General features: G+C 41.5%; 1 protein-coding gene across 1 annotated transcript in view; it reads left to right on the forward strand.

Annotated features, from left to right (window-relative positions):
- TEX14 (testis expressed 14, intercellular bridge forming factor) overlaps nucleotides 1-21,627 on the forward strand; it is a 416,166-nt gene that overhangs the window by 324,640 nt on the left and 69,899 nt on the right. The window contains exons 17-20 of the mRNA XM_077296342.1: nucleotides 11,841-11,993; nucleotides 19,133-19,203; nucleotides 20,621-20,716; nucleotides 21,556-21,598. Coding sequence (XP_077152457.1) covers nucleotides 11,841-11,993; nucleotides 19,133-19,203; nucleotides 20,621-20,716; nucleotides 21,556-21,598 — 363 coding nt within the window. The remainder of the gene's footprint in view (nucleotides 1-11,840; nucleotides 11,994-19,132; nucleotides 19,204-20,620; nucleotides 20,717-21,555; nucleotides 21,599-21,627) is intronic.

Consider the following 21,627-nt stretch of genomic DNA (forward strand, 5'->3'; position numbering starts at 1 on the left):
AATCTTGATCGCTATTTTAAAACGGCGGTCAGGAATAAGTGAATAGCTCCCTAAATCCCCGCGAGGGTGACATCTATATATATATAAAAAAAAGCAATGCAAAAACAAATCATTTTTTGTAAAATATTGTTTTTAGTGTGTAAAATTAGCAAAGCATAAAAAAACTATATAAATGTGGTATCACTGTAATGGTACCGACCCAAAGAATAGATTGGGCTTATCACTTTTACCGGACAATGAACTGTGCAAAAAATAAATAAAAACAATAGCTGAATTTCTGGTTTGTGATCATTCTGTGTCTGAAAGATCTGAATAAAAAGCGATAAAAAAACGTTTAGTACCCCAAAATGGTACCAAAAAAAAATCTCCAACTAGTCGCTCAAAAAATAAGCCATCATGCAGCTCCGTTCACAAAAAAATAAAGCTACAGCTCTCAGAATATGGTGACAAAAAAACTATTTTTCTTATAAAAAAAATATTTTTACTGTGATTGTAGCAAAATGTAAAAAATATATAAATATTGTATCACTGTAATCACACCGCCTACAAGAATAAAGTCGTCTAATCACTTTTAGCGCAAAACAGTGCAAAAAGAAAAATAAGAAATATTCTTGTATTGCTGTTTATTTGTTCATTCTACCTCCCAAAAATCGGAATAAGACCGGGGTCACATTTATCCTGCGCTCTTCGCTGAGCACTTCTGTCGTGGTTTCTGTATAGATCCCAAAAACCGCAATTCAGACAAAAACGCCTGACGGAACCACTCACTATAATGAGGCAAATGGAGTCACTTTGAACTCTGGTCTCTGTTTTCCCAGTGTCCCATTATTTTAGGTGTCTTTTTAGCGCACAAGTGTGAACGACAACAGAACTGTGCACTCCCAAAAAGATGGATACCACTGGAATGTGGAATGACCAAAGTGTCTGCATCTGCCTCATTATGGTGGGTGGTTTCGATGGGGGATTAGTCTGAATCACATTTTTGTGGGATTTACACAGAAACCCCAAGGTAAGTGCTCAGAGAAGAACACAAGAACATGATACCAGCCTTATTCTGAAATCCATCGAAAAATATTACGTACCCCAAAATGTTACCATTTAAAACCCTAATTTATCCCACACAAAACCAGCCCCCACTCAGGTCCGTCATCTGTCACTGGAACTATAGGGGGCTTTCATGTTACTGGTAGAACAAATACTAATACAAAGCTCCTGCCATCTCAAATAATATCCAGTTAAATTTGCACTCCCAAACCATAGTAAGCAGCCATATGTTTGGAATTAATGTAGTGAGGGGATTGCATTTAACAATTTATGAAGTGCATGTCTCCTGAAGCACAAGCTAAGCACAATGTATGAAGGCGCTACAATATATGGAGGCTCTACACTTTATAGGGGCACAATGTATGGCCAATATACTGGCAGATTGGCATGGCATGGATGTTACAAAATAGTCATTACAGCTGTAGGTGAATTCATTGAGAGGTGTAATTTTCACAATGGGGTCAATTTTGTTTTTTTTTTCTGCTGTTTTGGCATCTTTGCGGCTCCTTAAAGGGAACCTGTCACCCCCAAAATGGAAGGTGAGCTAAGCCCACCAGCATCAGGGGCTTATCTACAGCATTCTGTAATGCTGACCACTTGTTTTATCAGCGTGCTCAGATGAAACTGGGTAACAAATAGTGGGATCTATTTTATCGTGCTACTACTTGAAAAAATTGGGGCTTCAGCAACATTTTTGAGGAATATTGCAATTTATTTTTTTTCATTCCACTTTGCATTAATTCCTCTGTAGCACATGAAGGATTACAATAACAAAGCCTATACTCACCTCCATTGCCGGCGCCATTCTACCAGTGCCAAAGGTTATTCCCTGTTTGCATATTGTTTTTTCCTTTGAGCACCATATACTTGGCAGAGAGCACCACTTTTGACCTCTTTGGCCATTCCACCAGTGTCAGCACTCGTGGTCCCTTTTTTATTTTATCGGGGACAAACATTTAGATCAAGGTGTCAAAATTGGCTCAGTCACTAAGATGATAATAAAATCACCCTTAGGATGGAGCTTCTTCTCTATGATGAGATGTGTGATGTAAGATGATTGTGATGATGTTGCTACTTACAACTGGTTTTGCATGTTTGCTTTGGTCTGGAGCATAGTCGACTGTTTTTAATGGTAAGTCTTGTAAAACTCTGCTCATAGCATTAAGTTGTTCTAAACACAGATGCATATTTGTGTTTATATATAAACATGTCTTTTGAAAATTGGGAAATTTATCACTGCTCACGTAATGCTTATAAATCTCAAGCAGTGGGAGGTGTGGTGTAAACAACCCATAACAGACATTGGGACTGCTGTATATTCATCACATAGTAGGCACCATGACTTCTGTATATACATCACATAGACGACACTGAGACTGCTGTATATACAACACATAGGAGACACTGAGATTGCTGTAAATTTATCACATAGGAGACACCGAGAATACTGTATATGCACCACATAGGAGACTGCTGTGTTTTCATCACTGAAACTGGTGGATACATAACATAGGCAGGAGCGGGATAGGAGAAAAGAGCTCGCTAACTCTGCCCACAAACAACATCCCGATGCTGCCGCAGGCCAGCGTTGGACATACTCCAGCATTATATGTGCTGCAGCAGCACCCAGCAATGCAATGAAGGCTGTGTGTATGCATGCTCTGCAGAAAAATTAAAGGAACAGCAGCAGAAAAAAAGGCTATCAAGCAAGCACCGCTGTCCCATATTGGATTATGTCTCGTGATTCGCTTGTACCAATAAGCCGTTATCAGGCTGTGTGATGCTTCCTCAGAATTCAGCTAGTTGGCATCTGCTATTATTACTCGTGTTCCCTGATCTGTTCTATTAGGGTTCGCTCACAGTAGCATAAAAAAATCGGATTGCACTCGGACCACTGTTATTCAATAAGGCATTGCAGATCTGCATATTTTTTCTCAGTTGTAATTGGCCTGTGAAAGGGTTTTATCACAGGCGGACACTTGAAATGGGAATATGTCCAGATCGCGGTTCTGTAAGCTCATTGCATGGATCTCAGACACGACTACTTTTAATACCTCCTGGCTGTGTCAGATAATCTCATGAAGTCTGAGGTTTGCTGTCGACAACATTTCCTGGGTCTTAGAGAGCAGACCAATTGCCTTTTCACTTGTGGGCAAAGTTGTCCATCATCTACAGTATGTAGAAGTTCTTTACTGCCATTGGTAGCTTCTTCCAGGACCTTTAACTTTTTGTGGAGATTCGATCGGGTAGGCCATGGCAGGAACGCAGTAAGGAGGCACATGCAGGTTTTCAGTTCAAGCCTAGTGTTTTATTCACACTGGTAGCAGAGTCAAAACAGTCTTGCATCAGACAAAGCTAAAGTCCAGCTTGTTTCCACAATACAGGTTAGGAACGTTCCAGATGTGCTAGTCCGTTCAAGACTGATGTTGACAAAAAACACCCCTCATCTCTTTCCCACCAACCAACACAGTGAGGAGTGCTGGCTGTCTATTTATGCTGTCCTCAAATCTGCCTCTGTGCAATCCAGTCATTGCCCCAAAAACCCGGAATATCAGAGAAGGTGCAGGCCGGGTCTAGACCTCCTTCCTTGCTTTTTACCAGTATGAAAGGCTAGAAATAATATATCTCTCACCCACCACCATACCCCTCACTGTGTCACACTTGCCACAGAATGTTCACATTCCTTCTCTTGAAATCCTATTTCTGCCCGTTTGCGTGCTGCACTTGCCTTCATTTCTGCTCTCTCGCTTACTGCTTTTGTTTCCAATTCTGCCATTTAGGGCACTTCTTTCTTTTCCATTTCTGCCTTCTCACATGCTGCATCCACTTCCATCTCAGTTTTCTTACACGTAAAAACAACTTGTATCTTAGTAGCTCCTGCAGCTTCTGCACGTGCCCTTATAAACTGCTTATTGAGAGTTGAAGATTTTAAAGAGCTTGACCAAGATGGTCGATTTGACTGCTTGGTGTATCCAGAAATACGAGATGATATCTCTGGTATTTGTACAATTCTTGCCTCTGCTTTGGACATAATATCACTTATTATGCAATCTTTCTCAGAATCAAGTTGCTGGAAACTTTGCAGACGTTATAAATTGCACACAATTATTCTAGAGCTCTCTCTAGTGGTAATTCGGAAGAAGCAGGTTTGAGACGTTGGTGATATGACTCAGCAGTTGTTGAAATACAGTACAGACCAAAAGATTGGACACACCTCATTTAAAGATTTTCTATATTTTCGTGACTATGAAAATTGTATATTCACACTGAAGGCATCAAAACTATGAATTAACACATGTGGAATTATATACTTAACAAAAAAGTGTGAAACAACTGAAAATATGTCTTATATTCTAGGTTCTTCAAAGTAGCCACCTTTTGCTTTGATGACTACTTTGCACACTCTTGGCATTCTCTTGATGAGCTTCAAGAGGTAGTCACCGGGAATGGTCTTCCAACAATCTTGAAGGAGTTCCCAGAGATGCTTAGCACTTGTTGTCCCTTTCGCCTTCACTCTGCGGTCCAGCTCACCCCAAACCATCTCGATTGGGTTCAGGTCTGGTGACTGTGGAGGCCAGGTCATGTGGCGTTGCACCCAATCACTCTCCTTCTTGGTCAAATAACCCTTACACAGCCTGGAGGTGTGTTTGGCGTCATTGTCCTGTTGAAAAATAAATGATGGTCCAACTAAACGCAAACCGGATGGAATAACATGCCGCTGCAAGATGCTGTGGTAGCCATGCTGGTTCAGGTTCAGTATTCCTTCAAGTGTGAATAAATCCCCAACAGTGTCAACAGAAAAGCACCCCCACACCATCACACCTCCTCCTCCATGCTTCATGGTGGGAACCAGGCATACGCACAAGGAGAAACGAGAGCAACCAGGTACAATTTATCAGAGTATTATTTATTATTAATAAGATCAAAAACCAGTAGATCCAATCACCATCACAAAAGTTAATCAAAAGACAAATACAAGAAGAAAACACACAGAAACAGTGTAGAAAAACTATGGAGGTTACATATTGCTGCTGCCCAATTGCGCAAACAAGTTCATAAAGCTCTAAAGTGCTATGCAGTGCCATGAGCCATTGTTAGCAAGGAAGCCGCCCTTTACATGAGAAGTCTCAGAAAGTCATTACCAGCAATCAGTATTTTTCCTAAGGGAAAAGGCTTACCATAGGCAGAAGTCAATACGCCCCGAGTGGAATGTTGGGTGACCCCACAGAAACAACCCCGACGTGCTTTTCGCGTGCTCCCAGCAACGCTTTATCAAGGGGTTATTGGTTATTGGATCTACGGTACTGGTTTTTGATCTTATTAATAATAAATAATACTCTGATCAATTGTACCTGGTTGCTCTCATTTCTCCTTGTGCGTATATTGATTTTTGAGTGGGTACGTAGTTTTGATGGGCTACTTTTAGCCCGATTTATGACACTATGGTGTCACTGAGGTATATCTGTATATGGGAACCAGGCATGTAGAGTCCATCCGTTCACCTTTTCTGCGTCGCACAAAGACACGGTGGTTGGAACTAAAGATCTGAACTTTGGACTCATCATACCAATGCACAGATTTCCACTGGTCTAATGTCCATTCCATGTGTTCTTTATCCCAGACAAGTCTCTTCTGCTTGTTGCCTGTCCTTAGCAGTGGTTTCATAGCAGCTATTTTACCAAGAAGGCCTGCTGCACAAAGTCTCCTCTTAACAGTTGTTGTAGAGATGTGTCTGCTGCTAGAACTCTGTGTGGCATTGACCTGGTCTCTAATCTGAGCTGCTGTTAACCTGCGATTTCTGAGGCTGGTGACTCAGATAAACTTATCCTCAGAAGCTGAGGTGACTCTTGGTCTTCCTTTCCTGGGGCAGACCTCATGTGAGCCAGTTTCTTTGTAGCGCTTGATGGTTTTTCCCACTGCACTTGGGGACACTTTCAAAGTGTGCCCAATTTTTCGGACTGACTGACCTTCATTTCTTAAAGTAATGATGGCCACTCGTTTTTCTTTACTTAGCTGCTTTTTTCTTGCCGTAATACAAATTCTAACAGTCTATTCAGTTGGACTATCAGCTGTGTATCCACCTGATGTCTGCACAACACAACTGATGGTTCCAACCACATTTATAAGGCAAGAAATCCCACTTATTAAACCTGACAGGTCACACCTGTGAATTGAAAACCATTCCCGGTGACTACCTCTTGAAGCTCATCAAGAGAATGCCAACAGTGTGCAAAGCAGTCATCAAAGCAAAAGGTGGCTACTTTGAAGAACCTAGAATATAAGACATAATTTCAATTGTTTCACACTTTTTTGTTAAGTATATAATTCCACATGTGTTAATTCATAGTTTTGATGCCTTCAGTGTGAATGTACAATTTTCATGAAAATACAGAAAAATCTTTAACTGAAAAGGTGTGTCCAAACGTTTGGTCTGTATTGTAAGTCTGATACATCACATGAAAGCTCATATTTATCATGGAAGCTGTAAACTGTCTGTACAGATGTATCTGGTAGTTATTTTTACTATTCTGACTCCATAACTAGACTGCGAGTGTAGGACGCTTGAGAAACCGTTTCTGTGGCTCTCGTTGTATAGTTACTTACAAAATTATTTCATCAGATAGTTTGACTCGACTGCAGAGGCACATGTGAAGATTTCAGAAGAAGGTTTATTTTCCAGCTGAATTCTTGTAGTTATGCACAATTATAGTAGATAAAAAGAAATTATTCCGAATTAAAGATGCAGACTATGAGGACACAGTGTCACTCTGGCCACTGGGTCAGGGGTGATTTATTCTTAATTATGCCAGACATATTGTTCTTTTGTTCAGTAGGTCAGGGGACCCGAGCCATTGGTTCATATGAGACTGTCTGTTGACTCTTGTATGTTAATTTGTGCGGTGTAATAGACTGCACAACTTGGAGGACAAATATGTAGTCTGATTGAACAATGAGGGATTACCTCTACCCACCTATCCCCAATCCTGTGGGACAATGGCCTGAAATGAGAGCTGTGAGATATAAACTCTACAGGACGTCCGCTCAGAAACCACATTTCCAGCTGGTGGAATACAGATCTGCTCCACTTCCCATCACTGAGTCCATAAAGTAGTTTGGAGAACCCAAGTTGGGACAATCAGGTTACCCGGCCAAATACTTCACTTTGCTCAGTCAGCTTTCTAAGCTTGCTGCTACCTCTTCTTTGTAGGTGCCTGCCAAAAGCGGGGTGCTACTTGTTGGGGTAGTTGGCCCTAGATGCACAGAAGTCACGGAGGTTCTAATCCCTGGTGAGCCTCCAGAAGGGTGAGACTCATTTTGCACCATCTTGTGTACTTGCTAGCAATGTACTAAATGTTTTTGACTATTGGTGATCCAATAAAGTCTTACCAGAGTATAGCACCCTCAGTCTGTGTTGTCTGAGTAGTGTTCTTCCCACGGGAAAGGAGTACGGGTGTTCAATGGGATGAGCCCTGGCCCTTGTGGTCTTTCTAAAGACAGCCAGGCCAGCGGACGAAAGCACCCACTGACCATCGTGTCTCCACACAGATGTGCTTCTTAACATGGCTGGCTTGCAGAATGAGGAAGAAGAAGGGAGGGTTTACTGACATCAGAGCTACAGGGAGAGAGGAAGGCCAGACTTGTAAAACAGCAGCACAATAAAAATAAAGTCTGTATGATTCATAAATCATTGGACAGGACAGGACATATTGGGTATTGCTGCATTTGTAAGAAATTTGTTTATAAATGTTGGAGTCCACGTCTTCCTATTATTCTTTGTGAATATGAAAAATTTGGGGCTAAAATTACTTTTTCGTGGAAAAAAAATTTTTTTTTAGAGGAGTTAAGTTTCCAAAAAGAGGTCACTTTGGGGGATTTTCTGCTATTTTGGCACCTTGAGGGTTCTGAAAATTGCACCCCCAAACTATTCTAGACAAATCTGCATTCTAAAAGCCAAAGAGCGTTTATTTCCTTCTGAACCAAGCGGTGTGTCCCATCAGCAGTTTTCGACCACATATGTGTTATTGCTATGAATGGAAGAATTTGTTTTCTGCATTGTGGGACCCGTTGTGAAAAAAAAATTGTGGGCTAAAGCATAATTTTAACCCCTTTCTGCCATTGGACGGAGTCGTACGTCCAATGGCAGAACCCCCCACTTTGATGCGGACTCTGGCGGGTGAGCCTGCATCAAAGCCGGGATGTGTCAGCTGTTTTGAACAGCTGGCATGTGCCTGAAATAGGCTCGGGCGGAATTGCAATCCGCCCACACCTATTAACTGGTTGAGGCTAGGTTCACATTAGCGTTTGAGTCTGCAGCGTATCACCCGCATGCGCAAACCCATGCTTACGCAGCGTTTTTTATCCACATCAGCTTACGCATGACGGCAAAAAAAAATCACTGCGCGTGCATGCATTTGTATGCGTTTATGGCCTGCGTTTTTATGCGCATGCGTTCGATATTTCCATGTGGCGTGTCTCAATGGGCATGTCTCAGTCAGTTCCTGGACATGCGCAGTCCGAAGTACACAAGCGCATCAAACGCATGCGTACGCAAGGACATGCATATGCATGCGTTCCCATAGGGAGTAATGCGTTTTTTAATGCACTCATGCGCATATTTGTCGGATTTTTGCCGCTTCTAAAAATGCAACATGTTGTGTTCGCTGGACCCCGCCGCACACCGCGAAACGACGCATGCGTACGCATCCGCAGGCAAACTCATGTCTCTACGTACACCATGTTAAACATACTGTATGTATGCAGCACGAATGTATGCAGATGAAACGCTGCCTACACAGATGCAAATGTGAAACCAGCCTAAATGCCGCTGTCAAACTCTGACTGCAGCATTTAACAAGCGCTTCCGGCCATCCGGATGGAAATGCGCGCACTGGTGTCCCCGTCACATGACATAATTCAGCTACATAGGGGCGATTTGAGCATCGCTCCTATGTAGCAGAGCCGATCAGGCTATACCAACTTCTAGCCTCTCATGGAGGCTATTGAAGCATGGCAAAAGTAAAAAAAAATGTTTTTAAAAATATGAAAAAAAAAAAAAATATATAAAAGTTCAAATCACCCCCCTTTCGCCCCATTCAAAATAAAACAATAAAAAAATCAAACCTACACATATTTGGTATCACTGCATTCAGAATCGCCCGATCTATCAATATAAAAAAGAATTAACCCGATCGCTAAATGGCGTAGCGAGAAAAAAATTAAAAACGCCAGAATTACTTTTTTTGGTCGCCGTGACATTTCATTAAAATGCAATAACGGGCGATCAAAAGAGCGTATCAACATTGAAATGGTATCATTAAAAACGTCAGCTCGGAAAGCAAAAAATAAGCCCTCACCCAACCCGAGATCACGAAAAATGGAGACGCTACGGGTCTCGGAAAATTGCACAATTTTTTTTTACCAAAGTTTGGAATTTTTTTACCACTTAGATAAAAACTAACCTAGACATGTTTGGTGTTTATGAACTCGTAATCACCTGGAGAATCATAATAGTGGGTCAGTTTTAGCATTTAGTGAACCTAGCAAAAAAGCCAAACAAAAAACAAGTGTGGGATTGCACTTTTTTGCAATTTCACCTCACTTGGAATTTTTTTCCCGTTTTCTAGTACACGACATGGTAAAACTAATGGTGTCATTCAAAAGTACAACTCGTCCCCCAATAAAAGCCCTCACATGGCCATATTGATGGAAAAATAAAAAAAGTTATGGCTTCGGGGAGGAGGGGAGCGAAAAACAAAAACCGAAAATTTTTCATTTTTCATTTTTGCTTCCCAATGTTTTAAACCATAAACAAAATTATTACCATACTATACTTGAAAAATTCCTTGTGGAATGTAGATTCCAAAATGGAGTCATTTGTTGGGTATTTCTACTGTTTTGACACCTTGGAAGCACTAAAAACGTGACACATCATCCACGATTTCTTCCAGCCAAAGATGTGCTGCAAAATTCAAACAGCACACCTTCCCTTCTGAGTCCTGCCATGTGCCCAAAGAGTAGTTACCAACCACTTATGAGGTAGTGGTGTACTCATCAGTCATTGATTTCCAAGTTGTGCTGTCCATTTTCACCTGTTACCCTTGTGAAAGGGAAATACATGGGGCTAAAATAACATTTTCGTAGAAAAAAACTAAATTTTTAATTTTCATGTCCCAATAAATAAAATTTTCGTAAAGCACCTGTGAATCACAACACCCCAAGTTGAATTTCTTGAGGAGCTTAATTTTCAATATGGGGTCACTTTTGAGGGGTTTCTGGTGTCTTGGCACCTTGTGGGCTCTAGAAATGTAATATGGCATTCATATTCTGTAACAGGCAAGTCTATTAGAGGGGTCAGACCAGAGCTGGGCAAACTGGCCTGCGGGCTCATCTAGCCCTCTGACTGAGTCAGCCAAAGCGCTTAAATAGTGGCCCACGGGCCACACCATACCCTCGCTCTCTGTCTGTCCACCACCGCTGCCTGCTGTAACCGCTATCTGCATCCTCAGGATGCCGATATTGGGGAATACATTGGTGGAAGATGGAGCCACAGGTTCCTTCTTTCACCAATCAGCGTGTGCGACTGAGCCAGCAGAAGCAATGACATCACTTTATCGCGTCTGCTGTACGTAAAGAGTCAGTTATCCAGAGGCAGGAGGAGATCGCCAAGGGAACAGAAACATGATGTGTTTTTTTTAAATATGTTTATGGGATGTTTGCATGTAAATAGGGGGCTATGTGTGGGCTCATACTGTATTTAGGGGGTTATGTAATGGCTGATACCGTATATAGAAGGCTATGTGGTGGCTCATACGGTATTTAAGTGACTATGTTGGGGCTCATACTGTATTTGGAGCGCTATGTGGACTCATACTGTATTTAGGGCGCCTATCTGGGGGTTTATACAATTAATTGAGGGCTATATGGGGTTCATACTATAAATAGGGTCTATGTGATGGCTCATATTAAATATAATATATTGAGGTTATAAAGGGGGGACTCATACTGAATGTAAAGTGATATGTAGGGTCTAATACTGTATATAGAGAGGCTGTGAGTGCTCACACTATATATAGAGGGCTCTGTGGATGTTCACACTGTATACAGGGAGCTATGTGGAGTCTCCTACTGTTTATAGATAGGCTGTGGTTGTTCACACTATATACAGGGGGCTATGTGAGTGCTCACAATGTATACAGGGGGATATGTGGGTTCTCGTATTGTATACAGTGGGCTATGTGGGGACTCATACTGTTTATAGAAGGGCTGTGGGGTCTCACTGTTTCTAGGAGCCTGTGTGTGGGCTCAAACAGTATATAGGGGCTGTGAGGGGGCTCATACGGCATATAGGGGGATGTCAGCATACTTAATTAGGCTAAATATTAAGTGGTGCTATTAATATTAAATAAAATAATGATAATTAATATGATAATATCAATATTGAGCAGAATTAATTTCAGCCTATTTGTTCGTCCCTCCACAACAGTCATGGTCTCTCATATGGCCCCTAAGGAAAATTAATTGCCCATCCCTGGTTCAGACTCACCCTGTGAGTGTGCTCCATACTCCCGCTACCGACTTGCGCCTTATATGTACATGTTGGTAAAGGGGGTTAAAGAACAATTATGCCTACATAAGACCTTATTTTTTCTCTTCACATTCCAACAATCTCATCCTTTGCTGATGGTCTTTGATAAAGTTTTGCCATTATTTTTAACTTGTGCCAATTTCTTTTTAAGCACATCGTATAACGTACAGTAGTTAACAATAGCAAAGTTAATTGTTTCTCTCCAATGTAGTAAAGGCAGAGAGTCTGAGGAAAAAGAAGCCATGTGAACTTATCTGCGACAGTGACGAAGATGAGCAGAACAAGCAAGAGCAGAAAAGTAATACAGCTTGTTGTGAGGACAGTGAAGAAACTAAACTGGAGAAACTATTTCGCTATTTTTCAGGTTTTATTTCCTTTATACGTGAAACAGAAAATGGCAGAAAAGTAAAAAAAATCTCTGTTGCTATGTATGCTATTTCAATACAGAACATCTCTTATGCCAGTCAAAAGTTTGGACACACCCATTGATGCAGTATTTTTTTTGTTCTTATTGGAATGTGCACATTGTAGATTCAGACTGATGACATCAAAACCATGACGAGACAAAAGAGAAACAAGGAGTAAAGAAACATGTGTAAAACAAACCAGAATTTGTATTAAACTTTAGATTCTGCAAAGTAGCCACTGCTTTATGTACCCTTGAAATTCTCTCAAGCAGCTTCATCAGGTAGTCACCTGGAATTGCTTTCCAACAAAGTTCTCAAAGGTTCTAAGCACTTGTTGTCTGCTTTACATTCATTATCCGGTCCAATTCATCACAAACAATCTTCATTAAGTTGAGGTCAGGTGATTGTGGAGGCCATCAAGCGTGAATTTGAAATAAATCACGAACAATGTCACCAGCAAAGCACCATCTCACCAGCTCCTTCAAGTTTCACTGTGGGCACCTCACATGTAGAAACCATCGTTAACGTTTGTTAACAAAAATCTCAAATTTTGACTAATCAGACCACAGTACAGTATATAACAAGTTACACGGCACTCTATAGAACTGTGAGTATAGGTGCTCAAGTAGGGTCTCCAGCCCGTTAAGTCAAGTATATAGAAAAACTTGGCACTCAATAATATTTGAAGAGAATTAGAGTCATTTATTTAACATCCAGACAAACAGATCAATTGTAGCTCAATTGCTGCTAAACGTTTTCGGTTCGATGTGAACCTTCTTAGAGCAAGTTTATCTGGAGCATTGGATCTGGCGCGCCTCCCTCAGCGTCCCAGCACGCCACCAGCGCTCCAGGCACAGTACGTGTACAGTGTGGGCTCACCGCACGCCCAAGCAGCTAAGCATGCTTGCAGTCATGGTCTCCATACACTGCCTTTGAAATTCGCTACCATATGCATTGCCACTAAGCTACCTCATCTGAGTACATATCCAGATCTGTTTGTCTGGATGTGAAATAAATTACTCTAATTCTCTTCAAATATTATTGAGTGCCAAGTTTTTCTATATACCAGATCACAGTACAGATTTCCACTGATTCACTGTACAGTCTTTGTGTCAGGACTCTGAACATTTTTTACCTTTTGTGCATTACTGCCCTTTTCCAAGATGGCGTTTTTCGTCTCATGTGCACTGTGTCTTCCTGCTAGAAAACTCCACCCCAGCCTTCAGTCTGTGCTAGAGTATTCTGCCTTGCATCCAGCTCTTGACCTCTGATTACTCCCTGGCTATACACCTGCTCCTGTGAACCTGTGTGGTGATCCTGCTACTCTGCTCTGAGTTCCTGCTGCATACACCAGTTCCAATAATCCTCCTTCATCTGCTGTTCGTGTTTACTTCCATCTGCATTTGCTGGTCATGTAAGCTGTTGCTGCTTTGCAATAACCTGAGACTATTAACCAGGCCTCCCTGGTTGAGCTAAGATATGATTTGAACTGCCTAATAAGCATATCTATCTGTGCCTGGACTAAGACAAGGATTTATTCGTGTCAAGTATCCTCAAGAATAACTGTGCTTCATAGACTTTCTGCTTTATTGCATTTTCCCTGAAGTTTCCTATGGACTGCTAAGCTGCATTTATTATTTGCACCAAGTGTTGTGGACTTGAGTTTCTCTCTGCACGTGTTTGAATCACCGTGTGATAATATAGACTTTACCACTTATAAAACTGTGTCCTGTAGTAGTCTTGTTCCATGCAAAGAGTCTCCTGAGTTATCCCCTATAATTATTACACTTTGTGTGCTTAAACCAAGCAAATATCTTCTTCTTGCTTGTTGCCCTCAGTAGTAGTTTTTTTTCAGCAATTTGCTCATAAAGGCCTACTTTTCGTAGTTTGCTTTGGACACTTGATGTTGAGATGTGTTATTATGTGTTAGATGAGGTACTGTCAATTTGTGGTTTCTGATTGTAACATCAGTGCCGATTTCTGTTTCAGCAGCTATGTGGCACTTTGCTGTTGTTGCAGGTGTTGCTTGACAGCATGAATCCTTTATTATTCCTGGGACTTGAGGCTCTGGCCAGTTCAGAAGCTACAGGGTTATTCCTGTTCATTTGGGTTTCTAGCAGCTGTCAGCTCTGGGTGGGGCTATTACTATATAAACCCCTAAGTGCCAGTTCCCACTGTCAGGCAATACTTGTGCTACCTTATCTTTACCTGTGTGCTCTGCATCTGGTGTTTCTTCCCCATTTATCCTTTTCCTGAACCCAGCTTCACTTTTGATTTCCCGCTAGCTTTACGATTTTGGCCCTGATGAGATTTGGGCCTCTTGGCTTTGACCCTGATTTGCGATTATTCCTGCCTGTAGTTTCACACTTCTACATGGCAGCCCTTCCGTGGTAGCAACCCACTGGGTCCTGTTATAAAACCAGATCCTTGCACAAGAGTTAAAGGGCATTGGGGTTTCTCTGGAGTTTGCCAAGTTTATGGCTTATGCCAAGTCTGACCAAGGTAGCCTTTTTGAGTCACAGACGTGGCAATGATCAAGTTATTCTCTGCAGCAGAGGTCATCTTAGGCTTTCTATCCAGGGTCCCACCTCATGAGAGCCAGTTTTATCACAGTGATTGATTTTTTCATGACTATATTTGAAGATTGCTTCAAGGTTGTAGCAATTTTTTTGATTTTCTGAGAGTCACATAATAAAGCAATGATGGATTGGCAATTTGGTTTACTGTACTTAGTTGAGTTGCTCTTGCTTTTTCCTGGCGTAGAAAGGTTTCTGAAGGCCTGCTTTTACACAAAGGGATCACCTAATATTGGTCACTGTTTATTAAATTGCCGATAAAAGCATGCTACAACATAAAAACAATAATTGTTTACATTAATAAATAAACAGTGACTAATTTTAGGTGATTCCTTTGTATGTGAAAAAAGGTACAAAATAGTCAGCTCATCTGGTAAACGGATTTCTCCACATCCACACTCGCACGGAAAGAAGCTGAGCAGCCGGTTGTAGACTAATAGGAATCAGGTGTAATTCAGCGAGAGACTGTGTCTTTTGAATTAAAATATAGCTTTTAATGAGCCATTAAAATAGAAAAAATATTTTCACTGGTGGTGAACCACACAAATAATACAGCATGTTACAGCCACATGCACATAGTGCAGCGTTTCAACCAAAGCGTTTCGACAACCATCTTAATCATGGTATACTGCTTCCTATTCCTTTGTATGAGCATACTTCTTTCTTTTTTTATGCTTTAGGTTGATTCTAGTTTCTTGAGTTTTGCCCTTTTTAGTTTTCTCATATACATTCGTTTTTTACACAATGTAACCAAGAAAAAGGTACATTTGTGCTCAAAAGTTTACATACCTCGGCAGAAATTTTGCTTTCTTGTCCTTTTTTCAGAGAATATGAATGATAACACCAAAACCTTTTCTCCACTCATGGTTAGTAGTTGGGTGAAGATATTTATCATCAACCTACTGTGTTTTCTCTTTTTAAATCATAATGGCAACCCAAAAAATACAAATGACCCTGATCAAAAGTTCGCATACCCTGTGAATTTGGCCCAATAACATGCACAGAAGTTGACACAAATGGGTTTGAATGGCTACTAAAGGTAACATCCTCACCTGTGACCTGTTTGCTTGTCAGTGTGTGTGCATAAAAGCTGAGTGAGTTTCTGGGTTCTAGACTGACTCTTGCATCTTTCATCCAGCCACTGATGTTTCTGGATTGTGAGTCATGGGGAAAGCAAAAGAATTGTCAACGGATCTACGGAGAAAGGTAGTTGAACTGTATAAAACAGGAAAGGGATACAAAAAGATATCCAAGGAATTGATCATGCCAGTCAGCAGCATTCAAACTGTGATTAACAAATGGAAAACTCTGTAAAAACAAAACCACGGTCAGGCAGACCAACAAAAATGTCATCCACAACTGCCAGGAAAATAGTTCGGGATGCAAAGAAAACCCCACAAATAACATCAGCTGAAATACAGGACTCTCTGAAAACTAGCGGTGTGACTGTTTTAAGATGCACAATAAGGAGGCACTTGAAGAAAAATGGGCTGCATGGTCGAGTCACCAGAAGAAAGCCATTACTGCACAAATGCCACAAAGTATTTCGCCTACAATATGCAAAACAGCACAGAGATGAGCCTCAAAACTTCTGGAACAAGGTAATTTGGAGTGATGAGACCAGAATTGAACTTTTTGGCCACAACCATAAACGTTACATTTGGAGAGAGGTCAACAAGGCCTATGATGAAAGGAACACCATTCCTACTGTAAAGCAAGGAGGTGGATTTTTACTGTCTTTGGGATGTTTGAGCCTAAAAGGCACAGGAAACTTGGTCAAAGTTGAAGGAAAGATGAATGCAGCACGTTATCAGCAAATACTGGAGGCAAATTTGCACTCATCAGCCCGAAAGCTGCGCATGGGATGTATGTACTTGGCGTTCCAACATGACAACGATCCAAAACACAAGGCCAAGTCGACCTGCCATTGGCTACAGCAGAACAAAGTGAAAGTTCTGGAGTGGCCATCTCTGTCTCCTGACCTCAATATCATTGAGCAACTCTGGGGAGATCTCAAGGACACAGTTCATGCTAGATAGCCCAGGAATTTACAGGCACTGAAGGCTTTTTGCCAAGAAGAGTGGGCAGCCTTACCATCTGAGAAAATAAAGAACCTTATGCACAACTATCACAAAAGACTTCTAGCTGTCATTGATGTTAGAGGGGGCAATACACGGTATTAAGAAGTGGGGTGTTTGACCTTTTGATCAGGGTCATTTGGATGTTTTGGGTTGTCATTATGATTTAAAAAGAGAAAACACCGTAGTTTGACAATAAATGGCTTCGCCCAACCACTAGCCATGAGTGGAAAAAAAGTTTTGGTGTTATCATTCATATTCTCTCAAAAAAGGCCAAGAAAGCAAAAATTCTGCTGGGGTATGTAAACTTTTGAGCACAACTGTAGGTACTTTGAGAAATCTAAGGTTTAACACATATTCTGGTTTGTTTCACATGTGTTTCGTTAGTCCTTTTTGCCATAGGTGCTCCTTCACGATTTAGCTAGCTTCAGTCTGAATCTGAAATGTGAACATTCCCATTAGAACAAGGAAAACCATTGCATGAACAATTGTGTTCTAACTTTTGACTGGTACTGTATTTGTAGATTTACTGTATATATGGTAATGTATAGGTATAAGTACATACTGGTAAGGTTAACTGGAAATCCTATGTAGTCACTGTAAAATGGCTTTAGATGTCTAATGTCATATATAGGACACTAAGAATCTGCGTCAAATGGGGGTCTGTCTTACACTCCTGAATTCAGCTTACCCAGGGGGATCGGCAGCGCTGGTGGTGCGGAGTCATAGGGGGTGTTTGGTGGTCCGGCGATGATTTGACCCAGACTGGTGCTCAGGTTTGGCGGTGTGGAGGGCTACGGCAACATTTTGTGAAAGCCCGGAGGCCCCGCACATCCATTGCTGCAATGCGGTGGTCTCCGGGAAATCCCATCCCAGTCTGGTGCTGCAAGTTCGGTGGTGCGTGGTGGTGCTGGGGCATTTTGTGAAATCCCAAAGCCCCCGCACTTCTATTGCCTGATGCTGTGGCCTCTGGGAAAATGGCCGCCGGAGGCGGCGCATGCGTAGATTGAGATCTCGGCAACAAGATCTCGTCCCAAGATCTCGTGAGCCGAGGTTTCGGAGCCGAGATCTCAATCGGTGCATGTGCCTCCTCCAGCGGTCATTTTCCCGGAGGCCAGATTCATTCCTCAGGCGCAGATTGATATCTCGGTAACGAGATCGATGAGATCTTGAAGTCGAGATCTCAAACTGCGCATGCGCCGCCTCCGGTAGCCATTTTACCGGATTCCACAGCATTGAGGCAATGGAAGTTCAGGGGCTCCGGGCTTTCACAAAATGTCGCCGGAGCCCCCGCACCACCGAGCACCGTCAAACCTGCCGCACCAGGCTGGGATGGGAGCGGGATCAGCGCCCTGCTACGTCGGACCACTGGAAGAATTACCCGACTCCTGCTGCCACCACACTAACTGTAAGTACACTCCGACCATAAGACGCACCAACATTTTCCCCAAAGTTTTTTTGGTAAAAAAGTGCATCTTATAGTCCAAAAAATATGGTATACAATAACTCGAGGACCGTACAAAAATATCAACTTGAAATTTATCCTGCTATATTTGGTCAAACATTTAATTAACTCAACCCTAATGTGATGGCTGGAACTACTTCTCGTTAGTGTGACAAAGTTAGGTGGTATTGGTGATGTTGCTGCTTGCAACTGCTTTTCCAGATTTACATCAGTCTCGAGCAGATTCAGCTCTTCGCCATGAATTTAAAAAAAAATTCACAGCAGTAAGTTCTGAACACAGATGTATAATACACTGCAGGTATTTTCACAGTGGGAAATTCATCACTGCTCATGTAACATTTATAGAACTCAAGTAGTGGGAGAAGTATTGTATTTTCATCACATAGGAGACATTGAAAGTGCTCTACATACATCACATAGAAGACACAGACTACTGTATATACATCACGTAGGAGACACTGGGACTGCAGCATATACATTACACAGACGATACTGGGGCACATACATCATAGAAGACAGCGGGGCATATAGATTACAGGAGGGGCTAGGACATATACATCACAGGAGAGGCTGGGGCATAAACATCATAGGAGACTCCGGGACATTTACATCATAGGAGAAGCCAGGGCATATCTAGGAGAGGGATATCAAAAGACTATCATTTCCAAACAGGAAATTGGTGTGTACAGGTGCATACTAAGAGTAGCTATCTCCATGCACTCATATAAACATGAAATATATGAAATTTGAATTGCATTACCGCTCTAGAAAATTGGAAAAATGTAAGATACTTAGCACATAATTTGAACAATTCATGCATGCCCAGCAGCCACAATAAGGCGACCTTCATTGCTGGGAACCTTACTTAATGTGAATCCTCTCCTTGGCTGAAGACTACATTTATATCGATAGGTAGGATCCTGCTGTAATTTGGAGGAGTGCATACTGTACTGTAAAGCTGTTTTATTTTCAATTAGGTAGAAAATACCAGATTATAGAGAATGAAGACTGCAATGAGGTCCTACCAGTGGGAATGAAGTCATGCCAAGTAAGCATCATACAAAGAACATTTTGTGGCATATCCTATATTTTCGCACATGTAGTTGTGATTTAGAAAAGGTGATAAAACTGTAATCTGCTGTAGGAATAGCAGAAGTCTCTGAGTACATATGTTTGATACATTAATTTAAGGAATATATTGGTTACTGTTGCACTAACTGGACGACCTCCTCACTCCTGATAGGGGGGCCATATCACAGCATGCACTGTACTTTATGTATGTCAATTCTTCAATTATAGCTAATCATGTCATTGACCACATCTTTATGTCAAAAGTGGCATTGTACGGCAGTACTATGGTCCGTATACAGCAATATTGATTTATCTTGGTAGTAAAGTGAACAGATCCTTCAGAGGTTTGTATATCCTTAATGTATAGGATTGACATTGCTCCAAAGAAAGAAGTACGCTCTATGTAGATCTTGTTTTATGCCACGTTAGATGTGTTGAATAAGAGACCAGAAGGTTCAGAATAAAGAATGCTAACCTAAAAGGAGCTCCAAAAGAATAGTAATAAAATATAACTTTTATTGAGAGTAAACATAAAAAAGAGTAACAATAAGCAAGTCAACACAGACACCACACTAAAAAGTACGCTCTAAGTTAACCCTGTGATTCCTTCGTCTCAGAACCTGCCTGCAAGCGGAGGTTGGCACTCTACATCAGTTACCATGCAATTCGCGCCCCGGCTCCTGTCCCTCTCTGCCCTGGAAAACCATGTATATAAGTGATGACAGGCACCCATTCACGTCATGGTAGTGGTCAGTCATGAATAGACTGCCAGGGCAAAGGGGCAAAAAGGGGGTATATAGGCAAACAAATTATGGTAAACCCCTAAAAGAGGAAACCTCAGTGCACAATCCTGAGACATCTTAAATGATATAAGATAAACAAGACCCCTCTTTAGACACTAAACTGTCTCCTAAACTGAATACCTGCCTAGACAGCGGAGGTTGGCACCCTACTTGACAGCGGCTATGGCCTCTTCACGGCGGCGTACCCTGGGAAGCCCTATTCTAAATATATATTCCCAGGGAAAGTGTATATATGTCTATAGGTAAAAAGGCTAAAATTCCACACTTGCAAAAAGCAGGTCCCACATTCTGATAGTATAGTCCTGCCCCATATATTAATAACAAGGTAGGGAAAATTTGATCAAGCCATTAAATGAAGAACGACAGAAAGGGCTACTTATCAGATGTGTAGCTGGTAACCTCTAAGTGTTTCACCACAACGGGCTCATCAGGAGGTGAGATAAATTCATGGCGTTAGATGTGTACACAAGGGGATCTCCCAAATAATACATTCAGCAGAATAGATTTTGTTACGTAGATTTCCTTACTGCATTTACTAAAATTTCCAATAATTCACAATTTTTTTATTATTTTTATTTTTTTTTTAAACAGGACGATTCTGAAGACACAGATCGCTCAAATCTTAGCACGGAAACCAGTTACTTCACTACGGAAACTGATGATTTCTTTGAGAAGACGGAACAAGAGGCATGAAACCACTTTCTTTATTTCTCCTAGTCTCCCCAAAATTGCATCTTGTCCTCATTTTGTTACTGCATGATTTACTTCGGTAGTGAATTTTTACTGGTTGGGAAAGCACTTGGTTAGCGGTGTGAATATGTTTGCTCAAGGGTTTTTGGGCGCTTTTTTTCAATGACATTACAGTGTATGTGTGCCTTTCTTCTGACCTGTCATTCAGACATATCAGTAGATGGCAACAGTGAAAAGCTTTGCCCTCCACCAATTTCATGAACATAGGGACCACACAGCCTGGCCAAGTGCCATGCGTCTTTGACATATCAGAGTTATGTTGATGGCTTCCCAGTGAAACCAGTAGGATTTCAATAATCATTCACTGGTCTTAAAGGAATTATTCCATTTCAAGCATAATTCATTCGTTCCTCGGTATTTTTTGTTTTAAAAAAAATATGACGCTGTATACTCACCTTGCTGTATATCCCGTTGAGCCTTCGCCACTGCTCATGAGAATATGACATTGGCTGTGGCACTGACATTAGCTTGATTAGAGTGGCAGCCAATCAGAGAACTCAGTGGATCTGACAAAGGCATTCCAGTGTAGACAGAATGCTCATCTTCAAGTGTCTTAACTCACTGATTGGCTGCTGTACAGTTGATGTGATGTCAATGCCGCAGCACTTGCTACATACCGGGAGCTGCGGAAGAATCTCGACAGGAGAATTGGGGAAGGTGGGTATTGTGCGGTTTGAGACTATATTTACAAGGGAACAACAGCTTTTAATCTTTTAGGAACATACATCACACATGTTTGCATGACAGTTCATTATTGTTGCTTAACTTCATTTTAGACGCTGAATGTGTGCGGTGGATCAAGCTCCATTACTTGCTTTGGTAAGTGAAGCAGTAAGTTAAGTATATAC

The sequence above is a fragment of the Ranitomeya variabilis genome, chromosome 3 (genome assembly GCF_051348905.1).
Source record: "Ranitomeya variabilis isolate aRanVar5 chromosome 3, aRanVar5.hap1, whole genome shotgun sequence".
Lineage (NCBI taxonomy): Eukaryota > Metazoa > Chordata > Amphibia > Anura > Dendrobatidae > Ranitomeya > Ranitomeya variabilis.